General features: G+C 35.9%; 2 protein-coding genes across 2 annotated transcripts in view; both read left to right on the forward strand.

Moving 5' to 3' along the window:
* The first annotated feature begins 456 nt into the window (after positions 1–456).
* On the forward strand, positions 457–12,064 carry meox2a (mesenchyme homeobox 2a). Its single transcript, XM_073817905.1, has 3 exons — positions 457–1,664; positions 7,448–7,620; positions 11,096–12,064. Exons 1-3 carry the CDS (start codon positions 1,154–1,156, stop codon positions 11,315–11,317), a joined length of 906 nt encoding a protein of 301 aa, XP_073674006.1. The 5' UTR covers positions 457–1,153; the 3' UTR covers positions 11,318–12,064.
* Positions 12,065–16,244: 4,180 nt separating this feature from the next.
* The window catches only part of agmo (alkylglycerol monooxygenase), a 49,586-nt gene continuing 38,625 nt past the window's right edge, over positions 16,245–27,205 (forward strand). Inside the window, exons 1-3 of the mRNA XM_073818022.1 lie at positions 16,245–16,450; positions 25,912–26,042; positions 26,298–26,449. Coding sequence (XP_073674123.1) covers positions 16,328–16,450; positions 25,912–26,042; positions 26,298–26,449 — 406 coding nt within the window. The 5' untranslated portion in view covers positions 16,245–16,327. The remainder of the gene's footprint in view (positions 16,451–25,911; positions 26,043–26,297; positions 26,450–27,205) is intronic.

The following is a 27,205-nucleotide window of genomic DNA, read 5'->3' on the forward strand; positions in this document are numbered from 1 at the left end:
ATGAAGTAAAATTATAAGTAAAATAAAATTAAATGAAGTAAAAATGAAAATGTCAAAAACATTAAATAAAAATGTTACCAATGTTACCAGTTTGTCAGAAAAAAAAAATCAGTTTCCACAGAAATATAAAGGAACTTCTGAAAATTCAACTCAGCCACCAGTTTAAATTAAATTAAATTTTTAATAAAAATTATAGAAAAATTTCAGACTTTTTAAACAATAATTATATTTTAATATAATAAATATATATTTAATAAATAATTCATTATAACTAATATATATATATATATATATATATATATATATATATATATATATATATATATATATATATATATAAAACATTTGTACTTGTAAAACACTGTTTTTGCCATTTTGTGTCAATAGCCAGCACAAAAACAATGGCAGGACTGTTTGTAGAGTCCTACTTCCAATAGAAAAAGATATACTGCTGAGTGGCTTCTAGCACTGAGCTCCTGTCCTCTAAATCATCCTCACAACAGACGAAAGTGCTGAAGATCAACAACCCATTAACACTTTTAACCCCTCTCAGTTGCTCCGACCTCCTCAACCAATCTGGCTTTTGTCATTTGGGACGGAAGGAAAAAGTAATAGTTTTGAACACAAATCACCAGAGAGATTAAAAAGGGCTGAACTGAACAATCTGCCTGTTATTTTCTGTCATGTTTCAGATGTATGAAGCAGCAGGGCTGGACTGGGCTCGATTCAGTGGACAGTTGTGGCGGGGTTCTGTGACCCAGCCTCCCTCTCATGTTACGGCCCTATTTATAACATCTCCCACCCCTCCTTCAGTCCCAGCCCATTGCCCAAAAGCCCGGCCACTGTTAGGAAGCACCTTTCCCTCTCAGCTGGGCCGCAGTCTGCGCTAAACTGTCAACTGAGATTCAGCTCTCATCATCATCATCAGCTGCTGCTGTTTAGCCGCGCTGCCTGGCAACTCTCGATCGCAACGTGAATGGGATTATCACACACACACGTGTACAGACACACTTTTTCCTTTTCCTTCATTTTTGTGTAAGGAGACACTGTTTGAAGTGAGAAGCAACGGAGCGTTTTGTCTTTCGTTTTGTGCTGTTTGGGAAGTTTTCTTGTTGTGGTTTTTCTTCCACCAGCGGCTGCTTTCGTGCATGCCATGGATCACACTCTGTTCGGCTGTTTGCGCAGCCCTCACGCCCCTCCGCAGGCCCTGCACCCCGCCTTCGCCCTTCACGGACGCTCCGAACACCTCTCCTCGTACCCTGACCTCGCCACCTCTTCTCCTTCTTCAACCTGCATCGTAAGCGGTTATCCCGGGGAGGATGGGGGACTCTTTGGGGGACACGGGCACCAGCGAGGGCCGCCCATGTCCCAGCAGCATCATCATCATCATCACGTACCCCAGCCGCAGCAGACCGGATGGCACATACCGCAGACGGCAGGCGCCTCTCCAGCCAGCGCCCGTCTTGGGTTGGGCATCTCGGCCCCTGATTCGGGCTCTGCAGATATGGGCCCCGGGGGTCCCAGTCTTTGCGCAAGCACCCCGAGCCTCGGCGGAGGGGTGCCCTCGGGTGCCTCCTGCGTTCCCGGAGGGGATTTCGGACGTCATACGATGTCTCCTGCCGAGGCGGAGAAAAGGAATAGCAAACGGAGAAGTGACAGCTCTGGTAAGAAACAAGCTCATTTTTATTTAAAAAACTAAAAGGGTCTGATTGAGTAATTTTTCATGGAAAGTCTTGAGTTTTATGTACTATTTTTTTGGAAATCTAAAAAATCGGATGTTGTTAGTATTATGATGGAGTCTCGTATTGTTAAAAAAAAAAAAAAAAAAAAAAAATTATATATATATATATATATATATATATATTATTAGATAAATATATATCTTTATTTATTTAAGTATGAATTATATAATCATTTTTTTAATATTATATCAATACATATTTAGAAAAGGTAATTTATTAAATAACCTCTTACAAAAAGCTGTAAGTAAAATGAAAGCAAGTACAATATTGTTTGTAAAATATGAAGTTTTATATAATTTTATATATGTATATTCTCCAAATATTCTCCAAATATTATATAAATATAAAAATTTTAATACTTATAAATGTATTATGTATAATATTTTGATAAACGTTTTTAATATATATTTTATTTTCCAAATATTACATGTAAATTACATTTTAAATATTTGTTTGTAAAATATGCAATTTTATATAATTTTATATATATTATATATTTTCCAAATATTATTTTATAAATGTATTATTTATTTATTTATATATATATAAAACATTTTTTAATAATATATTTTATTTTCCATATATTATATATAAATTACATTTTAAATACTTATAAATTTATTATTTATATTTACCTATAATATTTATTTATTCATTATTACATGTAATATACATTTTAATATTTGTAAGTAAAATATTTGTTTGTAAAATATGCAGTTTTATGTAATTTTTATGTGTATTTGCCTAATATTCTTCAATTATTATTACATTTTAATTCTTCATATGTATTATTTATATTTATAAAAAAATATTTTTTGTTTGTAATATATTTTAATTTACAATATATTTTATTTTCCAAATATTATATAGAAATTAAATACATGTATTATATATATTTAGAATATTTATTTTTTATAATATATATATTATTTTTCAAATAGTACATGTAAATTAAACTAAATTTTAAACATTTGTAAGTAATATTTTATTTTAGTTATATTTAATATAACTTTATATGTTTATTCTCCAAATATTATTTCGAATATTTTATTTCCCAAATATTATCTATAAATTACATTTTAAATACTATACATTTGAAGTGGATCAAAACTTCTCATCAAAGCTTTGAATTGACTTTCTTTTCGCGTTTGCATTTTACAAGAACATATGACATTATGCCTTGTGATCAATTCTTTGAAATGTTTTCCAGAAAATCACTTGTTTTGTCATCGAGTTGTTTTAGTCCCTATTAAACACAAAAGGTTTCTCTTAAAGCATCTATGTTTGTTTTATTATAACTGAAAACAGAGTTGAATAAGTCATAATGCATTTTATCAGCCTTCACAATCAGACTAAGTGCAGTGCTTGTGTTTTCGGAAAATGATTCTCCAACGCAGCGTTCGCAAATGTGGAGCCGTGTTTTTTCACATGAGAGTTTTGTAGGTGTTGGCTGACACGCACAGAAGCAATTATTTTGGCTAGCGACAGGCCAGATTGTAACTCTTGTGTGGGCATTTAACTGCACGCATGATTCACGTGTAGTCTCATCTGTTTCATCTCCTCATTTTCTGGCAAGCAGAAAATAACGCTTGTGGTAAAGTAACTAATGCCATGGCCCGAGAGAGAGAACAGGGACGCCTGTGTTGGCATTTAACACGAAAAGCCGAAAGTCGGATGACAGGAGTGCTGTGAGCAGCTTTCTCTTTGAATATAATTTGTTTGTACATTGGAATCGAAATGGGAATATACTGTTACTTTATTTTTAGGTTGGCTGATGGGTAAAACGGGCAGGGAGATACGAAGCAAACCGAAGGCTTTTCGGTTCACTGCAAAAGAAGCTGATGGGCATCTCCAATTTGTTTTGTCTGGAAAAGTTGCCTCTACTGTTAAGAAATCAATTTAACACTGCATAAAATGGATCATAAAATGTATTTTTACAATCTTGTTACTTCAAAGCAAATTTTAACTACTTTCTGCCCTTTAAAACAAAAGTTCAGGTCCACACAAGAGCCACAGCCCTGCAGATGTTGATTTATTCTCATTTGCGCCAACCCAAAATTAACATAATATAAATACACTTGTTCCACTGCTGGAAAGCTCTAACAGACTTTGATGGCTCCACAGTAGTTTATACACATTTAGATATATTGTTTTTTTGACACAGCTGAAAATCGATTTTCAGCTGTGTACAAGCTGCTAGACATGTTTTTCCTAAGATATCAAACACATTTCAGTGCATGTTGACAGTGCAAAAGAGATTACAAATAAATATAGAGTAATAACCATGCAAATTAGTACTGTTTTACGGGTTGTTTTGGCCCAAAAATGTACTGAATTATTGGAAATGTATTTAATAAGTCATTTTCGAAGATGTGTTTTGGGATTTTGAACAGTTGTTCTATTTTGAGCATTATAGTTTTTAAAATGGATTCAAATTTATAATAAAATGTTTTAATATTCTGTCACACATTTCAGGGTAACTGCAGCGTAACAAAAAATAAAAGACTGCTTTAAAGAATGATTTTATAATGAGCATCAGTCAATGCAACAAGCGATACTTTAATAATGTTAATATGTTTTAATGGATTTTGATTTATTCAAAGCATGTGTGGCTCTTCTAATAAAACAGCACATGGCTGGTTTGGATAGACGACAGCAGCTTAGCTTGTATTTTGTCATGTGGGTTTGCGTGATATTCATTTTGGTTGCTTTTTTCCACTGATAAAGCTTAGTTTCAGTGTGTGTAACTAGGATATTAAAGTAGATGTCTAAATTTTCATTGTAGCTGTAGTTTTTAAAATCATCTTTGAAAGCTCAGGCCATCGTGGTCCTTTTTTCCACTCAGTACTTTGCTTTTTGTAAAGACGAGATAAAAGTTAAGGCGCAGGCCTAATTGCTGTGGTGTAACCGCCGTGTCGGCAAGCCGGGAAAAGTTGCTTTAACTCAGAGCAGCTCTGTTCGCAAAACGCTGCTTGTGTTGGTTTTTCTCACTCCACAATGGCCGCGTTTAGCCCGCAATAAACGTGCCTTTCTGCGCTTGTTTTAATCAGACCCATATTCAGCCAAACTCTTTTCTGTGACTCGAATTCACAGAACTTTTAGCTAAAACTGGGTACAACAGGGCCGTCAGTTGCCATTTTGTTGGTAGAAATCATGTGATGATTGTTTGTTCTTTAAACAATGAGCACGAGTCACTATAGAGTGCAACTTCTGTTAAACTATCTCCATCCTTTTTAGCCTCTGCAAATCCCAGCCTGTAAATGATACTGGGTATTAAGGCTTGTATGGCTTAATAGAACAAAAAATGATGTCTCTTACCGAAATATGTAGTAGAAAACCCAAGAGAGATTTGCATTATTTAAAAATCCATATTGTTTTATACTTATTTTGGACTATGGGGGGTGCAATTATTTCGATGACATCAAATGGTTGCATTCGTGAGCTACTGGCGCTGCCTGTTGCTATTTTTACCACAATGCAACTCGGAATACACAATATTGATAAGTCGTTGTAAGTCGAAGGGCAACAAGAGAAGCGATGTAAGTCTTCACTGCTTTCCTAGCAATGAGAAGAGGAGAAAACAATGGAAAGATGCCTGTGGATGAATAAAACTTCTTAAAGAGCCGCGTCTTTGTTCTCTCCACTTTATCCCTGATGCCTTTGAGGCTTTTAGTAGATGACAAGAGCTTACAAATGGCAGAGACAAGAAACGCTAGATGTCATCTAGCCACTGAAGGAGTTTCTCGGTGCGGATTTCACTTTTTTTTCCGGGGGTGTTTAGACTCCTTATGGAAAAAATCAATGATACGGCATTTGGTTTAAGCCTACGTTTAAATCCATTGCCAACTATAGGCTCTTTCAGTAGCTGTGGTCATCGCATCAGTGTTTTATACTCAAATTTGTGTTGCGGTAAAAATAGCAACAGGCAGCGCCAGTATCTCACTGAGTGCAGCCATTTCATATAATTGAAATAATGGCACCTCCATAGTCCAAAATATGTATAAAACGATGTGGATTTTAAATAATGTAAATCTTTCATGGGTTTTCTACTACATATTTCAGTATGAGACATCATTTATGTTATATTAAGCCATACAAGTCCCTTTAAATAACACGTCTAGCATGTCTTCATAGCCACCCGGATGTAGTTGACAGCAGCGATTTGACACTTCATCTGAGGGTGATGGGTATATTAAAACTGAAATAGTTAAAAATACTTTCCCTATCTCAGTTTTTAATGAAGAGACAACTTGAAGTTCTTTCTAATTGTTTTCAAAACATCGTTCTGTTTGTTTGAGAATCCGACCAGCCTGACACAGCAACAGTGGCTCAATCAATAGCATGAGTTTAGGGGCGGGGCTATCTGTGTGGCTGACCAATGGCAGTTGAGGGCAGTATTAGGGGTTTAAAAACAGTTAAAAGGGATGGATCACCCAAAAAAGAAAAATCTATTAATTTAGTTTCTTTTAATAGAAGATGATAGAAGAATGTTTCAACTGTTTTTGTCTGTACAGTGAAAGCCAGTGGGGTCAAAAACGTAAAAAAAAAAAAAAAAGCTGAGGCATTTTCAAAATACCTTCAGTTTCCACTGAAGAAAGAAAGCCGTACAGTTTGTGAAAAACCATGACGGTGAATGAATTTGACAGAATTGTCATTTTTGGCTGAACTTTCCTTTTAAACCGGGATATTACAGCGTATTTTAACATTTGAAAAAAAAAAAAAGATGCATTTGAAATGCCATGCCGATTTGTGCTGAAATGGCAGAGCAACTTGCGGATGGGGTCTCATTAAAGCTGACTCTATTTACAGCTGGGTTTTGGATTGCTAGTTGGATTAGCGCTTACTCCACACCCTAAGATAAATGAACCCAAAAGCTTGATGTGCCCTTTGCATGTGAGTCACAGCAAGACGAAGACACAAGTCTCTAAAAAAAAAAAAAAAGAATAAAATTTCCTTCCTCCAGTGTCAAAACAACAGAAGCGCATGTGTCTCTAGTAGGATGGATTGCAGGTCTAATCTGACATTTCCTCACTGACCTTTAGCGTTTCCCATTCAAGATTAGACTTGACGTAACCAAGCTCTGGCAATAACCACATGTAATTGTAAATATATGCGCTTTTATGTTCTGTCACTGCAAAAAAAAAAAAAACATCTGAAACTGAGGAAAGCAATTCGCCGTAATTGACAGCGCAAGAGCGAGGGAGGGAATAAGAAACAGTCCACTGAAAATTGTTTTGAGTTGGCAGCTCGACTGGAAGACGCTCGTAAAATTTTGAGGTAAATAAACTAAGGAAATATATTTTTACACATCCTCCAGTACTGTTTTGTTCCATATTAAAACTACAAGGGTAGCGGATTCCATTAACAGTAAGTCAAATGAAGTCTTTGGAAAGTGTAATGCCAAGCGCCAACTCATTGTGAGCAGTTTATGAAAACTCACGGCTGGGGTTGACTTTTACAAACAGCTGGCATGAACAATTGCAGCATCGTAAAAGATGACTGGCAGTATTCCTCTGCTTTCCTTTATGACATTTCTGGGATTTCAACCCTGCGGTGATTGTATTTAATTGGAACGATTGCGCCGAAATGAGCTGATTGGGTTTCAAAGGCCGTTTTGTTGCGGAACGTGATGCTGATGCTGCTCTTCAAATGTTTTTGTGACCGTCTCTGAAATGTTTTCTTCCATTCTTGCTTTTTCTTTTAAGAGTCCCAAGATGGGAATTACAAATCGGATGTGAGCAGCAAGCCACGGAAGGAGCGGACGGCGTTCACCAAAGAGCAGATTCGAGAACTGGAGGCCGAATTCGCCCATCACAACTATTTGACCCGACTGAGGCGGTACGAAATCGCCGTAAACCTGGATCTCACGGAAAGGCAGGTGAGATGACCGAGCGCGACCTCGTACCTGTTCATCAATCATTCTGTCAGAAGCTACCGCTCTTCGGTGCTTTCTATCCAGCTGTGGCTATGGACTGGGACTATTGTGTTCCAGATGTAAGATCTCTTTTTGGCTGTAGTCAAGTAACGGGAGAGGCGAAGGAAGTTCTGTCCGCTAAGGCACTTCCGTCTTGCCGCTCCGTCTTACAAATTGGTCTCTGCGTGGGAAGGTGCTTCCTACAGCCATATGTGAAATAAATAGCAAATGACGCTTTATTTTGGAGCCAGCGAAATATGGGTTGTTGTAACTATTTGATGTTTTAACCAAACAACTATGTAATCCTATTAAACCATTGAAGTTTATTGAATTCTACAGACATAAAGAGATGACATAATGCTTGCTGTTTTTGAACTGACATCATTATTTAAAAGACCATTCATAACATTTTTTTAACTGCTCCATGAGTTTCTGTAAATTAAACTGTCGCAGCATTTTAGATTACAAATGTGTTTTTAGACCTTCTGGTTTCATCAGACTTTGCAGTGTGCCAAGGATCCCACAAGGAAGTGACATCTGTGGCCTGAAATTATGCTACATTCTCTGGGGATACATTCCCAAGGCTTAGAATTAAAAACCTTGCCACACGACAAGTAAGCAAATCCTTCTCCTGCAACGTGATCTCTGTGTGAACCTGCTGGAGCGCTGGATCTTTGTGGCAAGAGTAGTACTATGACTGTAGGGCCACCACCATTTTGCACATGTAAAATGGTTACTAATCAGTGCAGAGCCTAATCAAACAGCTATATTGGATTAAATATATTGCAGCCACTGCAAGACAGCACTGCATTGATATTCCTAAATTTTTTAGGGGTTTATAATTAAACTCCTTCAGTTTGTTCAGTCATAACTACTTAACACTCAAGAATTAAAACTTATTTTTTTATTTATAGTTTGTAACACATTTTTATACATTTATTTTTTTAACAAAATAAATGTGAAAGATTCCTGTTGACTGTTCAGCTTTCAAGATCTTTTATTTATTTATACATTTTATATCTGTTATTTATTTAATTTACTTTTGAATTAAAGTGTGAAATATTCCCATAGACTTATACTGATCCATAAAAATTAAGCTCCAATTAATTTAGTCTTAACTGCTTAACAAACTGTTTATTTATCAAGTTATAATTCATACATTTACATATTTTTTTTTTTTATTTGATAACTTTTTAATTTTCGAGAAATTAAAAATTAAAGTGTGCACACTTCCCATTGACTGAATTCAAAAACCTAACCAAAAACAATGATTCGGTCTGCATTCTGATTGGCTTTTTTGCATACTTGACTATTATTTTTTCTTTCTTTCTTCGTTTTAACCATACAGCCGTCTTGTGTTGTTTTGATTCTCATATGCAACTAAGAGAAATCAAGCTGTGTGCTGAGTTTTATGACAACTGCAACGTGTCTCTGATTTCATTTACACAGAACCACTCTTCAACTTTATTTTTTTTCCAATGCTTCCATGCAAGCGTTGGTATTTTTTAGAAAACGCATCAAGTTTTTACATATTATTATTAGTATTTTTTTTGTCTAATGACGTGCACTAACCTGTAAGCAGTAACATACTCGACGTTTTCAGGCTGAGAGAAGAATTGCAAACGTTGCAGATATATTTTAAGAGTGGCAGTCTTACAGTGCTGACAGTAATGAACTTGGGTGGCCAATTGAATAGTGTTCTAGTAGACTTGAAACATTTCTTGAAACACTAGCTGAACAAATCATTGTGTATGTATTTTGAAAATATAGTTTGATAAAGTTTGGTTAAGAAACATAATTTTGCTGATTTTGGCCTGGTATTTCTCAAGTCTGATTGTGTATAAGAATTCTGGTCCATTCCGCGGGACTATAACATTATACTCTACCAGAAATTATTTTAGCGTATGGTGGCCATTGAAACCCATTGATAGCCATTTGGGAAAAATACTTCAAATGACATAATTTTGCTTATTTTAGCCTGGTATTCCTCATGTCTGATTGCGTATGAAGAATACCAATCCATTTCATGTGACTATCTACAACGTTATACCCCTCCAGAAATAAATTTTAGTGTATGGTGGCCGGGTCCCCCAGCGAGCCTTACTTGCACTGCAGTGACCATTTAAGAAACAGCTCAATCATCATTCTGGGAAACGTAAATACTGGCTCTCGCAAGGAAAAGACGGAAATGACTGATGCCACAAAACAGATGGGCTCCAATTATTGCTGATCTGGAAATAGCTGCCAAATACGTGCATTGAAAGCCACGTTATATTTCGAACTTCTTCAGAGACACACAATTCTGAACTTTGTGGATCATGCCTTAGAATAGCAGGGCGGTCAACTGATCGCATGGCACTTTTGCACCTGATCGAGGGGATATTAGCTTACTGGAGTTTGGTGAGTCATGGCCTGATCCACCTCTCCAATCGCTCTGCCAAAAAACCACAGTAAACAGATCGTCTGCACCAACGAGTGAACATACAAACTAATTTGCTGAAGACAAATTACACTCTTAAAAATTCTTTTTCCCCATTACGGGTTAGTTCACTTCCAGAATAAAAATTTCCCCCTTGTCATCCAAGATGTTCATTTCTTTCTTCAGTTGAAAAGAAATGGTTTTTGAGGAAAACATTCTAGGATATAGTGAACTTCCATAATGGCCAACTGGTTGAAGGACCAAATTTCAGTTTTAATGCAGCTTCAAAGGGCTCTGCATAATCCCAGCCAAGGGATCTTATCTTGCAAAATGATCTGTTATTTATTTATTTATTTTTAATTACATTTATTTACTTTTTAACCACAAATGCTCTACAAAGTGCATGTGCGTCGTAACACATTACATAACCACGTTGGAAAAGTCAAGCGCCGTTCTTCATCTGTGTATTTCGTTTCAAAAAGGTAAGGTAGGGTAAAACCTTCCATCTCGTTGTCTCTTCCAACTTCAAAAACGTCCAACATAGTCGTTTTACCTTTTTTTTGTAAAGGGCATTTGACTTTCTTTGCATGTTCACTTTGTCAACACTGGGTTGGTACTTCCAACTATGCTCAACCTAATGCGAGATGAGCATTTGTGGTTATATAAATGTTACTGTTTTTTAGAAAATGTCAGATCGTTTCGCTAGATTTTAGACCCTTATTCCTTGGCTGGGATTGTGTAGATCCCTTTGAAGATGCACTGAAACTGCAATTTGGACCTTCAACCCATTGGCCACCACTGAAGTCCACTATATGGAGAAAAATCCTGAAATGTTTTCCTCAAAAAAAAAATTTCTTTTCAACTAAACAAAGAAAGACATGAACATCTTGGATGACATGGGGGTGAGTAAATTATCAGGAAATTTTCTGATAATTCTGGAATCTGGAAGTGAACTAATCCTTTAAAAACTGATGGCAATTATTAGAACATGGTAACTCATGTGTCTTTTTTTCCCACTAGGTAAAAGTGTGGTTTCAGAACAGACGGATGAAGTGGAAGCGAGTGAAAGGAGGCCAACAGGGGGCGGTAGCAAGAGAAAAAGAGCTTGTGAATGTGAAAAAGGGAACGCTGCTTCCCTCTGAGTTTTCGGGAATTCCTGGACTTCACCATACGCCAGACTCTCTCATCAACAATGAGGACAGCCACGACAGCGACCAGAGCTCTGAGCACGCTCACTTATGATACAAACAGATCCTGTTTGCCTTTTGATGCTTTTCTGGGGTCATGTTGGGTTAAGTACAGACTGAAAGTACAAACTGAAAGTACACACAGACCATATGTGCCAATGAGGAGGCACCGTAACATGACGCCTATCAGGACTCCTCCGAGTAGTGACAATGCTCACTAAATGTAAAAATGTACACAGGACTAATGTATTGTTGTGCATTTGGATGATACAGAATATTTGTGGTATCAATAATCACAAAGAAAAAGTGCCTTGCTTGTTTGACGGAAATGTTTACACGTTTGAAAGGTGCTGTAAGTCATTTTAAAAACCGCAATTGTATCCCAGACTTGTGTTGCTGTTTACAGAGCCTTGGGACTTCTGTCAGGTCGTATGGATATTTTCTGCATGCTATTCCATAAAGTAATCGCTTACAGCACCTTTGAAGTACCCTCCTACTGCTTGTTTACTTGAAAGACAGAATCTAGCAGTCCAATCTGGCCCAACAACATTCCATTCTAATCTTGCGTTGAAAAGGTGTAAGTTTTAGTTTGCACTGTCAATTTCCGTGCCTTAATTGATTTCTACTGTATGTTTTTGTACAATGTCGATGTCATGAGAATAATGATCAATCAAGCGTGCCGGCAAAAACATTTCAGATGATATTATGTAATGTAAATATAAGTTTTCCTATTTTTCAAAAAAAAAAATCTTGACAGCTGTATCATGTGCACACAATACCACATGCTTCAACAATAAACTTTTCGTATGATGCTCGGTATGATTTTTTTTTATTTTTTTTTGAGGTCAGCTATTGAAAGACACTGCTGGAAGAAGGATTTGAGGCTTTCGACTACAGTTTCAGGCCAGCTGATGGAATTGCTACCCATTTGGTTTTCTACGACATTTTGGTTGTGAATTTTGTGGGTTTTTTAGGGGGTTTTGACTTTTTTCTGCAATTTTGCAGTTTATATCTAACAATTCTGGATTTTTATCTTGCGATTCTCAATTTATATATCAGAATTCTGACTTTTTTCTTGCAATTCTGAATGTATATCACAATTCTGACATTTTCGTGCAATTCTATTTACATCTCACAATTCTTACTTTTTTTCTTGCAATTCCTAATTTATATCTCACAATTCTGAATGTATATCTGACAATCCAGTTTTTTTCTCACAATTCTAAGTTTATATCTCACAATTCTGAGTTTTTTTCTTACAATTCAAAATTTATATATCACAATTCTGACTTTTTTCTTGCAGTTCTTAAAAAACATACCAATGCAAAATATACAAATTTTGTGTAGAAAAGTCAGAAGTGTGGGATATAAACTTGCTATTGTGAGATAAAAAGTTGCAATTTCCTTTTTTTTATCTTTTATTTAATGGCAAAAAAAATTGCAATATGTAAACTCAGAATTCTGAGGAAGTTTCTATCTTGAAATTGAGTCGCAATTACCTTTTTATTTATTTATTTTTATTATGTGGCAGAAATCAGGGGTGCCGCTAAGGGGGGGGGGGGGTGTTTATATATATATATATTAGGGGTGGGCATAGATTAATTTTTTTAATCTAGATTAAATCTTGGAATTAATCTAGATTAATCTAGATTAAAATGGCTAATTTGAATTCTGCTGAAGGCATTCAGAATATGTGTGCTACCCAAATAATGACTAAACATGTTACACCGTACTTTTATTTTGACAGGTTGCCGTGAAGTTTCTGTGTATACAGTATGATATGATGCGAGTTTTCTCAAATGAAACGGTATAAGTGACACTCACAGCAGTTTTGGAGATTGAGTTTATCTGTTCATGTGAGATGCAAATGCCAAAAATTACCGGGAGCATCACGTGTGTTTCAGTATGCGTGTAGTATAAGCGCGTCTCCACCATCATAGTATGAATTTCATACATACAGCTAGGCAAACGGAACATACCGGATTCATATTAAAACGGTCTTTTTGCATTTCAGTTTTCACAGACACTAGTCCATATCGCGATTTGAATTAAGTGCCAGACCATATTTGATTTATGAATCCAAAAAACGACGAATTTACGTGGCATTTCGCGCTATAGTAGATTCGGTTTTTATGAATGGAGGACGACGTGATCCCGTCTGTGTTTTGGCGGAGGAGACATAAACGCGCGACCATATTCTATAGTCTTTGGTATACATCCGCGTTAAACTATCAAGGTGAAAGTCATCATAGCTTGCGTAGTTTAGACCCAGCTCCCAACCCAATTTTGAGAATAGATTAACGGCGATATTTTTTTTATCGCCCGATAAAAGTCTCACGTTAACGCAGCACGTTAACGCCGATAACGGCCCACCACTAATATATATATATTCTTACATTTGTATACAGTTTATATATATATTTACAATTATAAATTTTTTACGTTTAAAATTAGAAATTCAAATAAGTGTATATTAATATTTGTTTTTTAAAAAAATACTATTTGTTCATGTTGAAAAAATATGAAATTCTGGCCTGACTGAGCAAGTAGAAAACACATGCCTGTATCTGATTATTGAAATCTTATGTTCCCTCTATCTACTTTTTTCCAACACAGTTTTCTTAAAAAAGAGGCATTTCAAGTTATGATAAATTGATCTTAACATGGTTATTTTAATTTAATGTGAAGACATCTGCTGCCTCCAGCAGTGAATAATCTTGAAAAATTTGTAAGTAGTAGTTAGAGATTGTATCGTCTGAATTGAGTCACTTTGCATCTACTTTCATGCTGTTGCTGAGCAATATGGACCTCCTTACAGAAGCTGAAACTCTGGGCCTTAATTGCATGCAATTGGACTGGACCTTCTGCGCTGATACACAACCGTTGTGTATTCAGCTGCGAGTCTAAACCATCAAGAACATTTTTCTAACCCTCAGCACCTTCACGCCTTTAGCGGAATGTTTCTATAGAGAAATCCAGCGAGGGTCTGCGACTCATCACCATGATTATGAGACGAATATATGCTAAGGCTGAGCGAGGAGCTTACATGAATAAGTTATTAAGGAAGGGGTAGAGGAATATGCTAAATTCAGCTTCTCCTCCAGGCAGGGTCAGGACTTCTGCCTTAATTCTGAGAGGTGGGTGAGCAAACGGATCATATTCTATTACAAAATCAGGTCTGAAATATTGTTATGGTCCGTTCTCGCCGTCGCCACAGAGTGAGCTTGCATTCTAATTCGTAATGCAAGCCAGGAGAATCAAGACACGTTTGCCCACCAGAAGCAGTGATTCTGAGGGTCCTGCCAAAAGAATCAGTTGGAGCTTCAACTGCTTTTGACGGAAGAAACCACAAAAAGATATTTTGTTTGAATGTTTTCGTATCTCCAAGGAGATTTCTGGAAGTTCCTGCACAATGGAATAGAGAGGTCACACACAAAGTCATGCTACTCTCTGTTTCACATCGAAGCCTTTTACTGTCCTTTGACTTCTTAGGTTCTTTCTCCTGGACAGGAAAAGCTACATTGTTTTAAATATAGTGTGAGCCAAAAACAGCAGCAGACACTACAACTGCTGCTTTTCCAAAATATGTGTTCAATTACAGTTTGCGGCTTCAGCCTTGAAGGGATTCGATTGTGATAGGCCTCTGTCTTTCTATATTTAAAAAAAATAAAAGTATTAATAACAAATTTATTTAAAACTACCCACCTTATTTTTCAACGCAGAGGTAAGCCTTTTTCTGTGCGAGACTTTCGGTTCATTACCAGCTGTAGGGAAATAACGAGAAAAATAAAGTGAGGTAAACAGTAAAACTGCACTACAAACCATAATAAAGTGTTCATAATTAAGATAATACATCAAAATAATATGGTACGCCACAACGGTTTGTAATTTCAAGCAGCAAAATTAAGATTTGGGCCATGCCCACTCTTATGAAAAAAATAATAAGGTGGATAAAAATGTAAAAAATAAAAAATGTGTTACCATGCAAAGTATTTACTGTCTGGAAAAGTTTAAATCTTATATCCATTAACAATTCAGATTGTACACTGTCCTTTAATGTCTTTATAAATAGAGGGTTTGCACTTATGTACTGAATATGTTGTTCTGCTAATTTATGCTGTCTAAACCACAGAAAAAATGTGTGGAAGCTGCTATCATATTGAGAAGGCCTTAGTAAGCAGGAAAGGGTGCAATATTTTGACAAACTAAAGTTAATAGGTGGTAAAAATACTCACAAGCAGTATTAATTAAGATATTAGCCTTATATTTCACCTACCTGGCCAGAAATTATACGAACAAACACTAATGTTGTCAAGAATCTTGCCCTGGAAATCCTGGTTCTCTTATGGTCAAGGACAAACGCCTTTTGTTCCTCAGACAGTTTTTTGCACTCTTCTTCTTGATTTGTTATAACTTTTGGCAGTCTATAGTACTCCAAATGTTTTTTTCCTGGTCTGACCAATTAGTACAGCCAAAAACATGACAATAATTGACCATTTTCAGCAGTAATAATCAGCAAAATATGCGAGTTTCGTTCTGTTCAGTGGCATTGTTTACGTTCAGTGTCACCAATATGAGGCACCCTGAAAGCACTCTATTGTTTATTGCCCCTTATTTATTTATTTGAAAGAAAATAAAGTCCGATATAAAGACTAAACAAAGTTACTGTTGGTCTACTTGGATGTGTGAAGAGGGAGATCAAGGTTAACATTAGAATAGTTGTGAAATAGTAATAAAATTATTAAAAAAAAAAAAAGACGTTTATTCGATATATTATCCATATTTACCTATATAATCGCTCTGTCTTTCTGCCATAAAAATAAAAAAAGTAGGCCTATAGGTCGACTTAGCTATATTATCTTAGTAAGTAAAAGTACTTGTCATGTGTCATGTGATCACGACATCTCTCTTCATTGCGGCATTACTGTCAAGTTCAAAGGTCCAGTCTCTGTAGGTGTTCATAAACTCTCAGTAGACATAAACGCCCATGGGTTTAATCCGACCGTGAGAGGAGCCACTCATCTATACTGTAGTTTCATTTTTTTAAACCACTTATACAAACGCAATGGCGGGAGAGGAAGTAAACAATGTGACAGTTTCTCAGGGGATTCGTATGCTGTTCAGTCTAATGACTCCTAATGAATCATCATTTGCGACTTTACAAGAGGTGCCGAAATATGTCAATCAGGTAAGTGTGACCGTGTTCACAGAGGATTTAGGAAAACAACAACTAAGAGATTAGCCTACACACAAATTTATACCGAGCTGCAGTGTTTAACAACAGCAACAGCACACTCACAGTCAATCACAATCACAGAGAAAGTTGTTTTCGGCAAAGCTTGCACAAGCAGAGCTTGCATGGGGTATTTACGTCCTTTTCTTCTTTAACAAAACTTGTTCCCATTTCTGTTTTAGCACGAGAATATTTTAGAAATTGTGCAAGAGTGCCTTAGAAATGCAGTGTTATACAGTATTATGACTGTATGAAGTAAAAAGTGTCATCTATCTATCTATCTATCTATCTATCTATCTATCTATCTATCTATCTATCTATCTATCTATCTATCTATCTATCTATGTATATCAGTCCCTCCAGAAAAACGCGATTATGCGATCGCATGATTCCATGCATAATCAGCCAAAGTCCGCATATTTATGCGGGGGACGCATTTTTTCAAATACGCCGCACTTTCGCCGCATAAATTGCAGATTTCCGCGCGCAAAATATGCGGGCTTGCGTGATTTCATAATCCCATTTCCGTTTGGGTCTTTGTCTTCGTTCTTTCGAGTATACTATTGTGGTCGCGCGTTGCCGGCCGCGACGTTCTGTCTTGCCTCACTTCATTTTCGCCTGCCTGACCAGTCCACATCAAGTGAACTGGACATCGAGAGATTGTGAGACCCGAATATTAATCCGTGTGGCCGTTTGGCCATCCCCGCACTGTTTCAACTGGAGGACTGTGTTTGTGGGGTTCGTATGGTACCATTAGATTGTTGTGTGGATGAAATTATAAATTGATGTGAGTGGTTTGAATGTGGTCTGTTTGTTTATTGTTGGAAGCGTGTGCGAGTGTGTATATGTACGAGTGTGTGTGAGCGTGAGAAATCGGTACTAAGGGTTGTGAGTTTGCGTGATCTTATGGAGTAAATTTTGTTGTGTGTATATTGTTGATGGACCAGGTGTAATGTGATTGCATCTGTTATTTTGTTGCTTTTCTATTTTTGTTGATCAATTTTTCTTTTTTTTGTGTTTATTGATTTGATTTGATTTATGGTCATTTGATTTTTTTTTTTTTTTTTTTTTTTCGTGTTTAGTTGATTTTGACTTATGACTATTTGATTGTATTATTTTTTTTGTGTGTGTGTGTTTATTGATTTGTGTCAATTTGATGTTGATTTTGTTAATTTTGTTGGACGGGCTAAGGAGTGCTGACCACTCTAGGTCCATGTTAATGGGTACCCTTGTTCACTGAGTGATTTTGTTCTTCTGATTTTTACACGTGTCATCTGAATACGTGTGTTTGTGGTGAAATGAGTACATTAGTGTACGTTTGAAGTGCGTAGTGAAGTGGAATTAGGGTAGGTTGGTTATTTCTCCTTGCCATCTGATCTGTTACTTTTGATTTGTCTAATTTGTTAATTTTTTTGTTTTGATTTGGAAGCCATATTAACCCCTTGTGTCCTAAATTGTGTCTCTGTGTTTAGCTTTTATCCCAGTAATAATAAAATATTGTATCTTTTTTCTATTCTTGTGGGAACAGACCTGGGTGTCTTTGACCATTATTTCCCTGGGAGAGATTCCCAGGGTGGAGTAGTCGATGTTATAATTATAATTGAATCCAGAATAACGAAATTCACCCCTTACAGTGCTACATCTGGCAATAAGTGTGTTGGGGGAATCACTTTTTTCTCTCTTTTTCACCAAACCGCAGTTTTTGCAAGTTCCCGCAGTTTTTGCAAGTTCCCGCAATTTCATCGCATAAAATTGCATAAATATCCCGCATATTCAATCGCATTTTTTAAGAAAACGTGCCGCATAATCAAGGATTTTTGCCCGCAACAATCACAAAAAAACGCCGCGTTTTTCTGGAGGGACTGGTATATGACATAAAATTGGCACTTTTACCTTCTAAGATTACACAAGTAGACCTGCAAGCCTACTTTTCGAATTGAGTTATTTGTATAAGTAATATATTGATAATGTATCAATAATATATTCATGTTGAACACCCACACACCCACATACAGTTCAAAAGTTTACATACCCCTTGACAAAGGTCAAAAATGTACATACACCTTGCAGAATCTGCAAAATGTTAATTATTTTACCAAAATAAGTGGGTTATCTGTTATTTAGTACTGACCGGAATAAGATATTTCACATAAAAGACGTTTACATATAGTCCACAAGATAAAATAATAGTTGAATTTATAAAAATGACCCAGTTCAAAAGTTACATATACTTGATTCGTAATACTGTGTTGCTACCTGAATAATCCACAGCTGTTTTTTTCATTATTATTTTTATTTAGTGATAGTTGTTCATGGGTCCCTTGTTTGTCCTGAACAGTTAAACTGCCTGCTGTTCTTCAGAAAAATCCTTCAGGTCTCACAAATTCTTTGGTTTTCCAGCATTTTTTTGTAAATTTGAACCCTTTCCTACAATGACTTTATGATTTTGAGATTCATCTTTTCACACTGAGGACAACTGAGGGACTCATAGTCATATGCAACTATTACATAAGTTTTAAACTCACTGATGCTTCAGAAGGAAAAAAACAATGCATTAAGAGCTGGGGGGTGAAAACTTTTTGATTTTGAAGATCAGGGTAAGTTTAACTCAAACATGTAAGTATCTTCTGTAGCTTCTGAAGGGCAGCACTAAATGACTAAATATGATATTTAGGTAAAATGAGAAAAATGTACACATTTTCATTCTGTTCAAAAGTTTACACCCCTGGCTCTTAATGCATTGTTTTTCCTTCTGAAGCATCAGTGAGCGTTTGAACGTTCTGTAATAGTTGTGTATTATATATATATATATATATATATATATATATATATATATATATATATATATATTAGGGGTGGGCATAGATTAATTTTTTTAATCTAGATTAATCTAGATTAAATCTTGGAATTAATCTAGATTAATCTAGATTAAAATGGCTGATTTGAATTCTGCTGAAGGCATTCAGAATATGTGTGCTACCCAAATAATGACTTAAAGTCTTTGAGAATGGATCATAAAGCTCATAAAGCTGTTCTATGATCATTTGTTGGTGAAAATAAATTATGTTCAATTAGATGTACTTGTGTTTACTAACTAACTAACAATGAAATTATTTTTTCTACCTATTAGATTGTGTTTTTTTAACGTCAACACCTACCCAGCCCATTACATGTTACACCGTACTTTTATTTTGACAGGTTGCCTTGAAGTTTCTGTATCATACAGTATGATATGATGCTAGGTTTCTCAAATGAAACGGTAAAAGTGACACTCACAGCAGTTTGGGAGATTGAGTTTATCTGTTCATGTGAGATGAAAATGCCAAAAATCACCGGGAGCGTCACGTGTGTTTCAGTATGCGTGTAGTAAAAGCTCGTCTCCGCAATGCATACATACAGCTAGGCAAACGGAACATATCGGATTCATATTAAAACGGTCTTTTTGCATTTCAGTTTTCACATACACTAGTCCATATCGCGATTTGAATTAAGTGACTGACCAACATTTGATTTATGAATCCAAAAAACGACGAATTTACGTGGCATTTCGCGCTATAGTAGATTCGGTTTTTATGAATGGAGGACTACGTGATCCCGTCTGTGTTTTGGCGGAGGAGACGTAAACGCGCGAACATATTCTACAGTCTTCGGTATACATCCGCGTTAAACTATCAAGGTGAAAGTCATCATAGCTTGCGTAGTTTAGACCCAGCTCCCAACCCAATTTTGAGAATAGATTAACGGCGATATTTTTTTTTATCGCGCGATAAGAGTTTCACGTTAACGCAGCACGTTAACGCCGATAACGGCCCACCACTAATATATATATATATATATATATATATATATATATATATATATATATATATATATATATAATTTTTTTTTTTTTTTATCATCATTTTGTTTCATATGGTCAATATATTATTGCAAACAAAACATATGTAATTGTGGTTTCTTCAGGGTTTCTGTTGTATAAGTAATACTGCACTAATCAAACACTGACATGATGATCCTTTTAATGGTGACTCCACCCATTTTTTCTAACAACACGTCTAATACCTCGGGTTTAAATGATGCCGTAATTGCATATTGTACCTTTAATTGTGTGGTTTCTTAATTTTCATTAACGTGCAAAACAGTGAGCACCATGCCTGCAACAATTTGAAAATAAGTCTGCCACCTGTTCAGGTTTTTAAGCCCTACAGCGGGGAGCTCGCTCCTTACATTTTAACAGACCCAATATGTGTGTTTTTGGTTTGGCTGCACTCAAATCAACACATGTTTGTTATTTGAGGTAAAACACTCACATTTTTACAGGCCTCCATAAACACATGAATAGAGAAATTGCAATTAACCACACAGCAGGAATCCTAATTGTTGTAATTCTGTCACAAACACACACTTGTTAAATTGCCTCGCTCACCATTCCTGCAGAACTTTATTTGAAGTTTATGTCTCTTGATGTGTGTTGGTGAGACAATAGAAATTCTCTGTTTTTTCTTGGTCAATACATGGATTTGTGCTTCAACATAATAGATATTTTCTACAATAAGTTTGAAATTGGAGTATAATTAAAAACCGTCATTCAAACTTTCCAAAGTTTGACGATAAAAGCGAAGCTGAAACAATAACATCTCAATAAAACGTATGTTTTAGAAATTTGTATAACGCAAGTTTAGTTGACAGTGCATTCCTTAGAAAAACAGTTTGACTGTATTTGCATTTTTTCTGTGTGTAAAGTTACATGAACCGTCCAGAATTTGACCAAGAAAGCTGAAGAAAAAACCTAAAATACTAACATCTGCTTCACAAATGTCATTTTTCCCCTTGTGAGATCTGAGTCCACAATCAAAGCTTTATATACAACTATTAAGAGCCCCTCAACAATTTTTGCAAGCATGAAATATGTTACTGCAGGGCTAATAGCTGTTTTCATTTTTGTTTCTTTAAAAAAAAAAAAACATGCTGAAAAATGTTAAAATTCATTTTTCAAACCTCTGAAATGTAATTGTTGCAAACAGCATAGCTCATTGACGTTAAAAAAAAACTAATTAGATTGGATTTTGTATACATTAAGTTTAGTTTGTAGGTTTTGGAAGTAGGTTTCATGGCACTAGCAGCTAGAGCTCCGCTGCAGTCGGCAGCCAGATGTGTTCAGGTTTGCGTGTGATAGGGGTTCCCAAGTGGTCTATCCTGCCTCAGTTCACTTGCGCACACACACACACACACACACACACACACACATATATATACATATGTCCCGTTCCACCTGTAGATCTACTCTATACTGTTGAGTTCACCCTCCCCACACTCTCAGTTTAGTGTGCGTGTGTGTTTGCATGTGAGAAAGTGAGTCTCGGGTTTCACACTGCAAAGAGTAACCCAGAGCACTGCCAGCACCACATCTGTGAAGTTTTTAATTGGTCTTTTGTGATTTGCCCCAGGTTTTGATGGGTAATCCAAGTTTAAGAAATCCTGAAAAACTTCCTCTACATCCAAATCTTTAAAGTTAAAAGCTTGCTGGTAAATTGGTGATTACAGAAGTTTAGAGAGTCCAACTCGAGTGGAACCTTCCAATTCCGTATGCTCAAATCCAGCGCACACTTTGCATTGAAATTTGTGCATTTGGCAAGACACTTTTATGCAGGATTATTAGGAATGCACAGTATAGTATATTGGTACCTTATTGGCCATATTCACTTCTAGCATTAGCATTAAAGAAATAGGTTACCTAAAAATTAAAATTCTAATTACTTACCCTTATGTCGTTCCAAGCCAGTAAGACCTTCTTTCATCTTTAGGAGCACAAATTAAGATATTTTGGTGAAATCTGAGAGCTTTCTAACCCTACCATGTTCAAGGCCTAGAAAGGTAGTAAGGACGTAAAATGTCTTTAAAAAGCCCATGTCACATCAGCGAGTCACATCACTTTTTGTGTGCAGAGAAAACAAAAATAACAACTTAATTTTTTTTTATATATATATTTTTGGGGCTTTTTATGCCTTTAATGGACAGGACAGTAGAGAGATGACAGGAAATCAATGGGCAGAGAGAGGGGAGCAGGATTGGCAAAGGACCTTGAGGCGGGAATCGAACTCGGGTCGCCATGAGCACAGTTGGGCTATATGTCGGCGCACTAACCACAAGGCTATTGGTAGGGGTGGGCGATTTGGTAAAAATATCATATCACGATTTTTTCAAGAAATATCACGATTCACGATTTTATCACGATTCTTTGTCATGTTGGTTTTACTTTTTTACAAGTTGTCTGAGTAGTACAGCCAAATTAATTTTTCTATTTTAAAACCAAAACCTTACAAGGTAACAAAATATAAAATAAAAAGAATGGCAGATATTTAAGCCAAAGTGGGCGAAGACAAAAAAAATCTTTGTCATTATTTTCTTTGTTTTTAAAAAATAAGAACAAAGATAAACTACATGTTACATATACACATACTATACAAATAAAACAAACAGTGCTTTAATTTTCAGGTACAGTCGGTGTATTTATCAGTAGCATTCAAGAAATTTAATTAACAAATATAAAAATAAAACACTATATACATTATATACATAAATTATACATAGAAGCAACATTTAAAGCAACTGTATTGAAGTTCTTCAGTCAAGAGCAGTGAGTGATTTTCCTTTGTGTTTTGTTTTATTAGCGTATCATCACCCAAAAATGACAATTATGTCATCTACTCACTCTCGCATTTTTTTAAGCATAAAACATGCTGAACATAAAACTTATTTTGATTAATGTGGGTAACCAAACAGTTGCTGGGTCCCCAGTTACTTCCATATATTTTATTTATTTATTTTAAGTCAGTGGGGACCAGCTACTGTTACCCACATTCTTCAAAATATCTTCTTTTGTGTTAAGCACAAGAAAAAAATTAATAGAGATTTAGGACATGTGAGTGACAAGATTTTTGGGTGTACTGTCCCTTTAATGACAATCGACAGCACAGCATGTTTAGCTCTGTTGCAGAGCTGCACGCATCTATACAGGCGCGCATCCGTTTTTCTCTTAACTGTTTACTTTCACTTTAGACAACCGACTGTGTTTATATGTAATCCTTGCGTGTTTTTGACAGTATAAGCAAATTAAACGCCAAAGATAGCTCAGTTTAGTAATCAGGTGCTGTTTGACAGGCTTTTAGCGCACGTGCTTCAGGTTTACGCGCTCATGAAGCGCATGCCAGAACAGCGCGCGGACCAAATGGCGTTATTTTACCGGCAAGACTTTGAAGCACATTCAAATAATGTACTTTTGTGATCGCGAATATGAATAAGTGCAGTGTCCCGTGAGTGAATGTACAGTATATTAAGACGGAGGCACACTGTAGCATGATACTACGATATTTATTCAAAAGCAGATCGTGGAGACATTTTAATCGTCCACGATCAAAAATCGTCATATCGCACACCCCTAGCTATTGGCGCCGACATAACAACTTAATTTAACAATTTCTTATTCTGTGTCAGCCTTTGACAGAAATACACGTCAAAGATTGGAACGATAGTAATTAATGACAGAATTTTCATTTTTGGCTGGACTGGCCCTTCAAAAATGGCATATTTTATTATTTTTGCTTATAAAATGCATATTTTTTTAGATCTATAAAATTAAATATAAAAGATAATTAATGAATTAAATAAATCATATTCATGCATCATTTATGCATAAATTATTTATGTAGAAATAAATAAATTATTATTTATTAAGAACAGCATTGGTCATCGGCATAAGATAAAAATAATTTTGAGCTTATTAATATTATTAACCTGATCTCATCATGACGAAAACATACATGTGGGAACATTTTCGTAAAATGTAAAATATGTAAGTTTTGCGACATATATTTAATGGCGGTAAAAGAGTGTTCAGTTTTTTTTCCCCAGCTCTATATGACGTTGGTTTTAGTCCGTGTCACCACAATTCTGACTTGAAATGTCTATTGAGTGGCACTATAATATATAATGTACTATATGTAATGCTCTGTGACGTTTTAAAATAACGTACCATCTGCATTACACCTAAACCTACCTGATAGTATGAAAAAAAGCAAATGTGACGTAAAAGCGCAATTGCAAGCATGCCGTTTTAGCTTGGTTTTCGTTCTCATATTTTTGACAGGATTTATACCCAAGGATTCTGCATCGTACTTACAGTTCCGTGCCTTGCTGAGCTACCAAGCAAGCTTGTTACGTCTGAAAAGCGAAACATATGGAGCTGTAATCATAACTGTGTACAAAAACAATGTTTTACTGCATCTAATGTTGATTTCTGCTGAATAAACAGCTAAAGCCAGCCTAGGCTGGTTGTCTGGTTTAAGCTGGTCATAGCTGGTGAGCAGTCTGGTTTTAGGTGGGTTTTGGCCACTTTCCCAGCCTGGCCAGGCTGGTCAGGCTGGTCCTAGCTTGTCAGGCTACCACCAGCTAAAACCAACCTGACCAGCTTAAACCAGCTAAGACCAGCCAACGAGCCTATGCTGGCTTTAGCTGTTTTTTTCAGCAGTGTGATATGTACATATTGGTACATATTTCACTTCTTGCGAAAAAGTTCCTACAGGTACGTTTTCGTCATGAGATCAGAAAGATCAGATTTAAAATTTCGGGTTCGTATCAGTGCATCCTTATTTGTTTAAAGTTCATGGATTTCTTGGAACTGAACCCGGGACTTTGCTACAAAACAACTCCACAAACTTATGCAAAAAAGGACTCGCTGTATTTGCTGACAGACGCCTAGTGTGTTGAATTTTTATGCTTAGTTTGACGTGCAATTTTAGGGTTGTTACAGGAAATCATGTGTAATGCTTGTAAACCTTGATTCAGTCTTATATGTGACCCTGGACCACAAAACCAGTCTTAAGTCGCTGGGGTATATTTGTAGCAATAGCCAAAAATACATTGCATGGGTCAAAATTTTTGATTTTTCTTTTATGCCAAAAACCATTAGGAAATTAAGTAAAGATCATGTTCCATGAAGATTTTTTGTAAAATTCCTACTGTAAACATATCAAAATGTAATTTTTGATTTGTAATATGCATTGTTAAGAACCTAATTTGGACAACTTTAAAGGTGATTTTCTCAGTCTTTTTGATTTTTTTGCATCCTCAGATTTCTGATTTCAAATAGATGTATCTCAGCCAAATATTGTCCAATCCTAACAAACCATACATCAACGGAAAGCTTATTTATTGAGCTTTCATATGATGTATATATCTCAGTTTTGACAAATTTAACCTTATGACTGGTTTTGTGGTCCAGGGTCACATATTAGGATGCAGTACTTAAAAATTTCCATCATGTGTACTAGGTTAGTCAGTAGCATTAACACAATATTTAAAATTGTAGTAACTGATATGCTTGTTTTCATTCACAACATGATTTTTCTGTGTTGTAGGCCACACCGTATTTCTTTGGTTTGATAATATTGGAGATTGTATTGGGAGTGTTAAAAACAGATGGCCCGCGCATCAAGATCAACGACTTCATCACGTCTTTGTCCGCAGGAATGATGTCCCGTCTGCCTCAGTGAGTTGACAACAACTTCCCAACTGTGATATTTACCTCACAGTTCCTTCAAATGTCTATAGTCATGAAACACAAACAAGTCTTTTTGAAGGTAGTCACACTGTGTATCAGATACAGTGTTTGGAGTACAGAAAGAAACTGAGAGCAAAACTAATGTTATTTTATGTTTTACTCTTCCAGTTTCCATGCCATGTTTATCTGCTGATGGCCTTTGCTTATGTAACTTAACTCAGTTTTTTTGGTGTCTTTCTTAAGGCTCATGATGAGAAGTTTGGAGCTGTCAGTTTATATTTATGTCTGGAACAACTTCCGTTTATTGGAGCTTCCCTGGGATTCGGCTTGGACGTGGTGGCTTGCGTTTCTTGGTGTGGACATGGGATACTACTGGTTCCATCGGTTTGCCCACGGTATGTGAATATCCTGCCAAATGCACTGCTATTATATCCATCCATCTGCTTTAAAGGAGTTTGCCGAATGTAAAATTGTAATGTCGTAACATTCCCTTTTTACAGGGTGTGCTACTTTCTTCTTGTGAATTTTAATATGATTAGTTTGTAATTTATTTGGTGCTTTAATCTAGTATTAATAGCAGTTTTACACCTTTCAGTTCCAATTGGAATAGGAACTATTAAAAACGTTTTCCATATGGTTTATAGTGAAATAAATGCAAAAAAAAAAAACAACTCAAAGAACATATGAATCCATACAATAAGTTTTTGTTAAAGACAGACCAAAATGTTGCCGTAATTGACCAATACTCTTGCCATCCCTGCATTTTGACAGCAAATTTAGTCTTAGTCATAGTCTTTTGACTAAAATGCCATTTTGTTTTAGTCATATTTTAGTCATTTTGAATTGTTTTAGTTTTAGTGTAGTTTTTGGAGACTAACCCCCGGTTTCATAGACAAAGCTTAAACCTAGTTCCAGACTAAAATGTAATTTTGAGCTGTAACAGCTGAAACAAACTTGCACTGACTGATCTTAAAATATATCAGTGCCTTTGTTTTGTCTCAAGATGCACACCAGTTACAGTGCCTTGCAAAAGTGTTCATACCCCTTTCACATTTTATTTTGTTGCAGCATTATGTTAAACTGCTTTAAATTATTTTTTTCCACATCAATCTACATCTCATACACCACAAAACAGGTTTGTAACAACTTTG

The sequence above is a fragment of the Garra rufa genome, chromosome 14 (assembly GCF_049309525.1).
Source record: "Garra rufa chromosome 14, GarRuf1.0, whole genome shotgun sequence".
NCBI lineage: Eukaryota > Metazoa > Chordata > Actinopteri > Cypriniformes > Cyprinidae > Garra > Garra rufa.

Bases quoted from the DNA above. Each gene is read 5' to 3' on its own strand.
- meox2a (XM_073817905.1), top strand. From the start codon at position 1,154: ATGGATCACACTCTGTTCGGCTGTTTGCGCAGCCCTCACGCCCCTCCG. The intron at 1,665-7,447 runs GTAAGAAACAAG...TTTTCTTTTAAG, and splicing joins ACGGAGAAGTGACAGCTCTG to AGTCCCAAGATGGGAATTAC. The intron at 7,621-11,095 runs GTGAGATGACCG...TTTTCCCACTAG, and splicing joins TGGATCTCACGGAAAGGCAG to GTAAAAGTGTGGTTTCAGAA.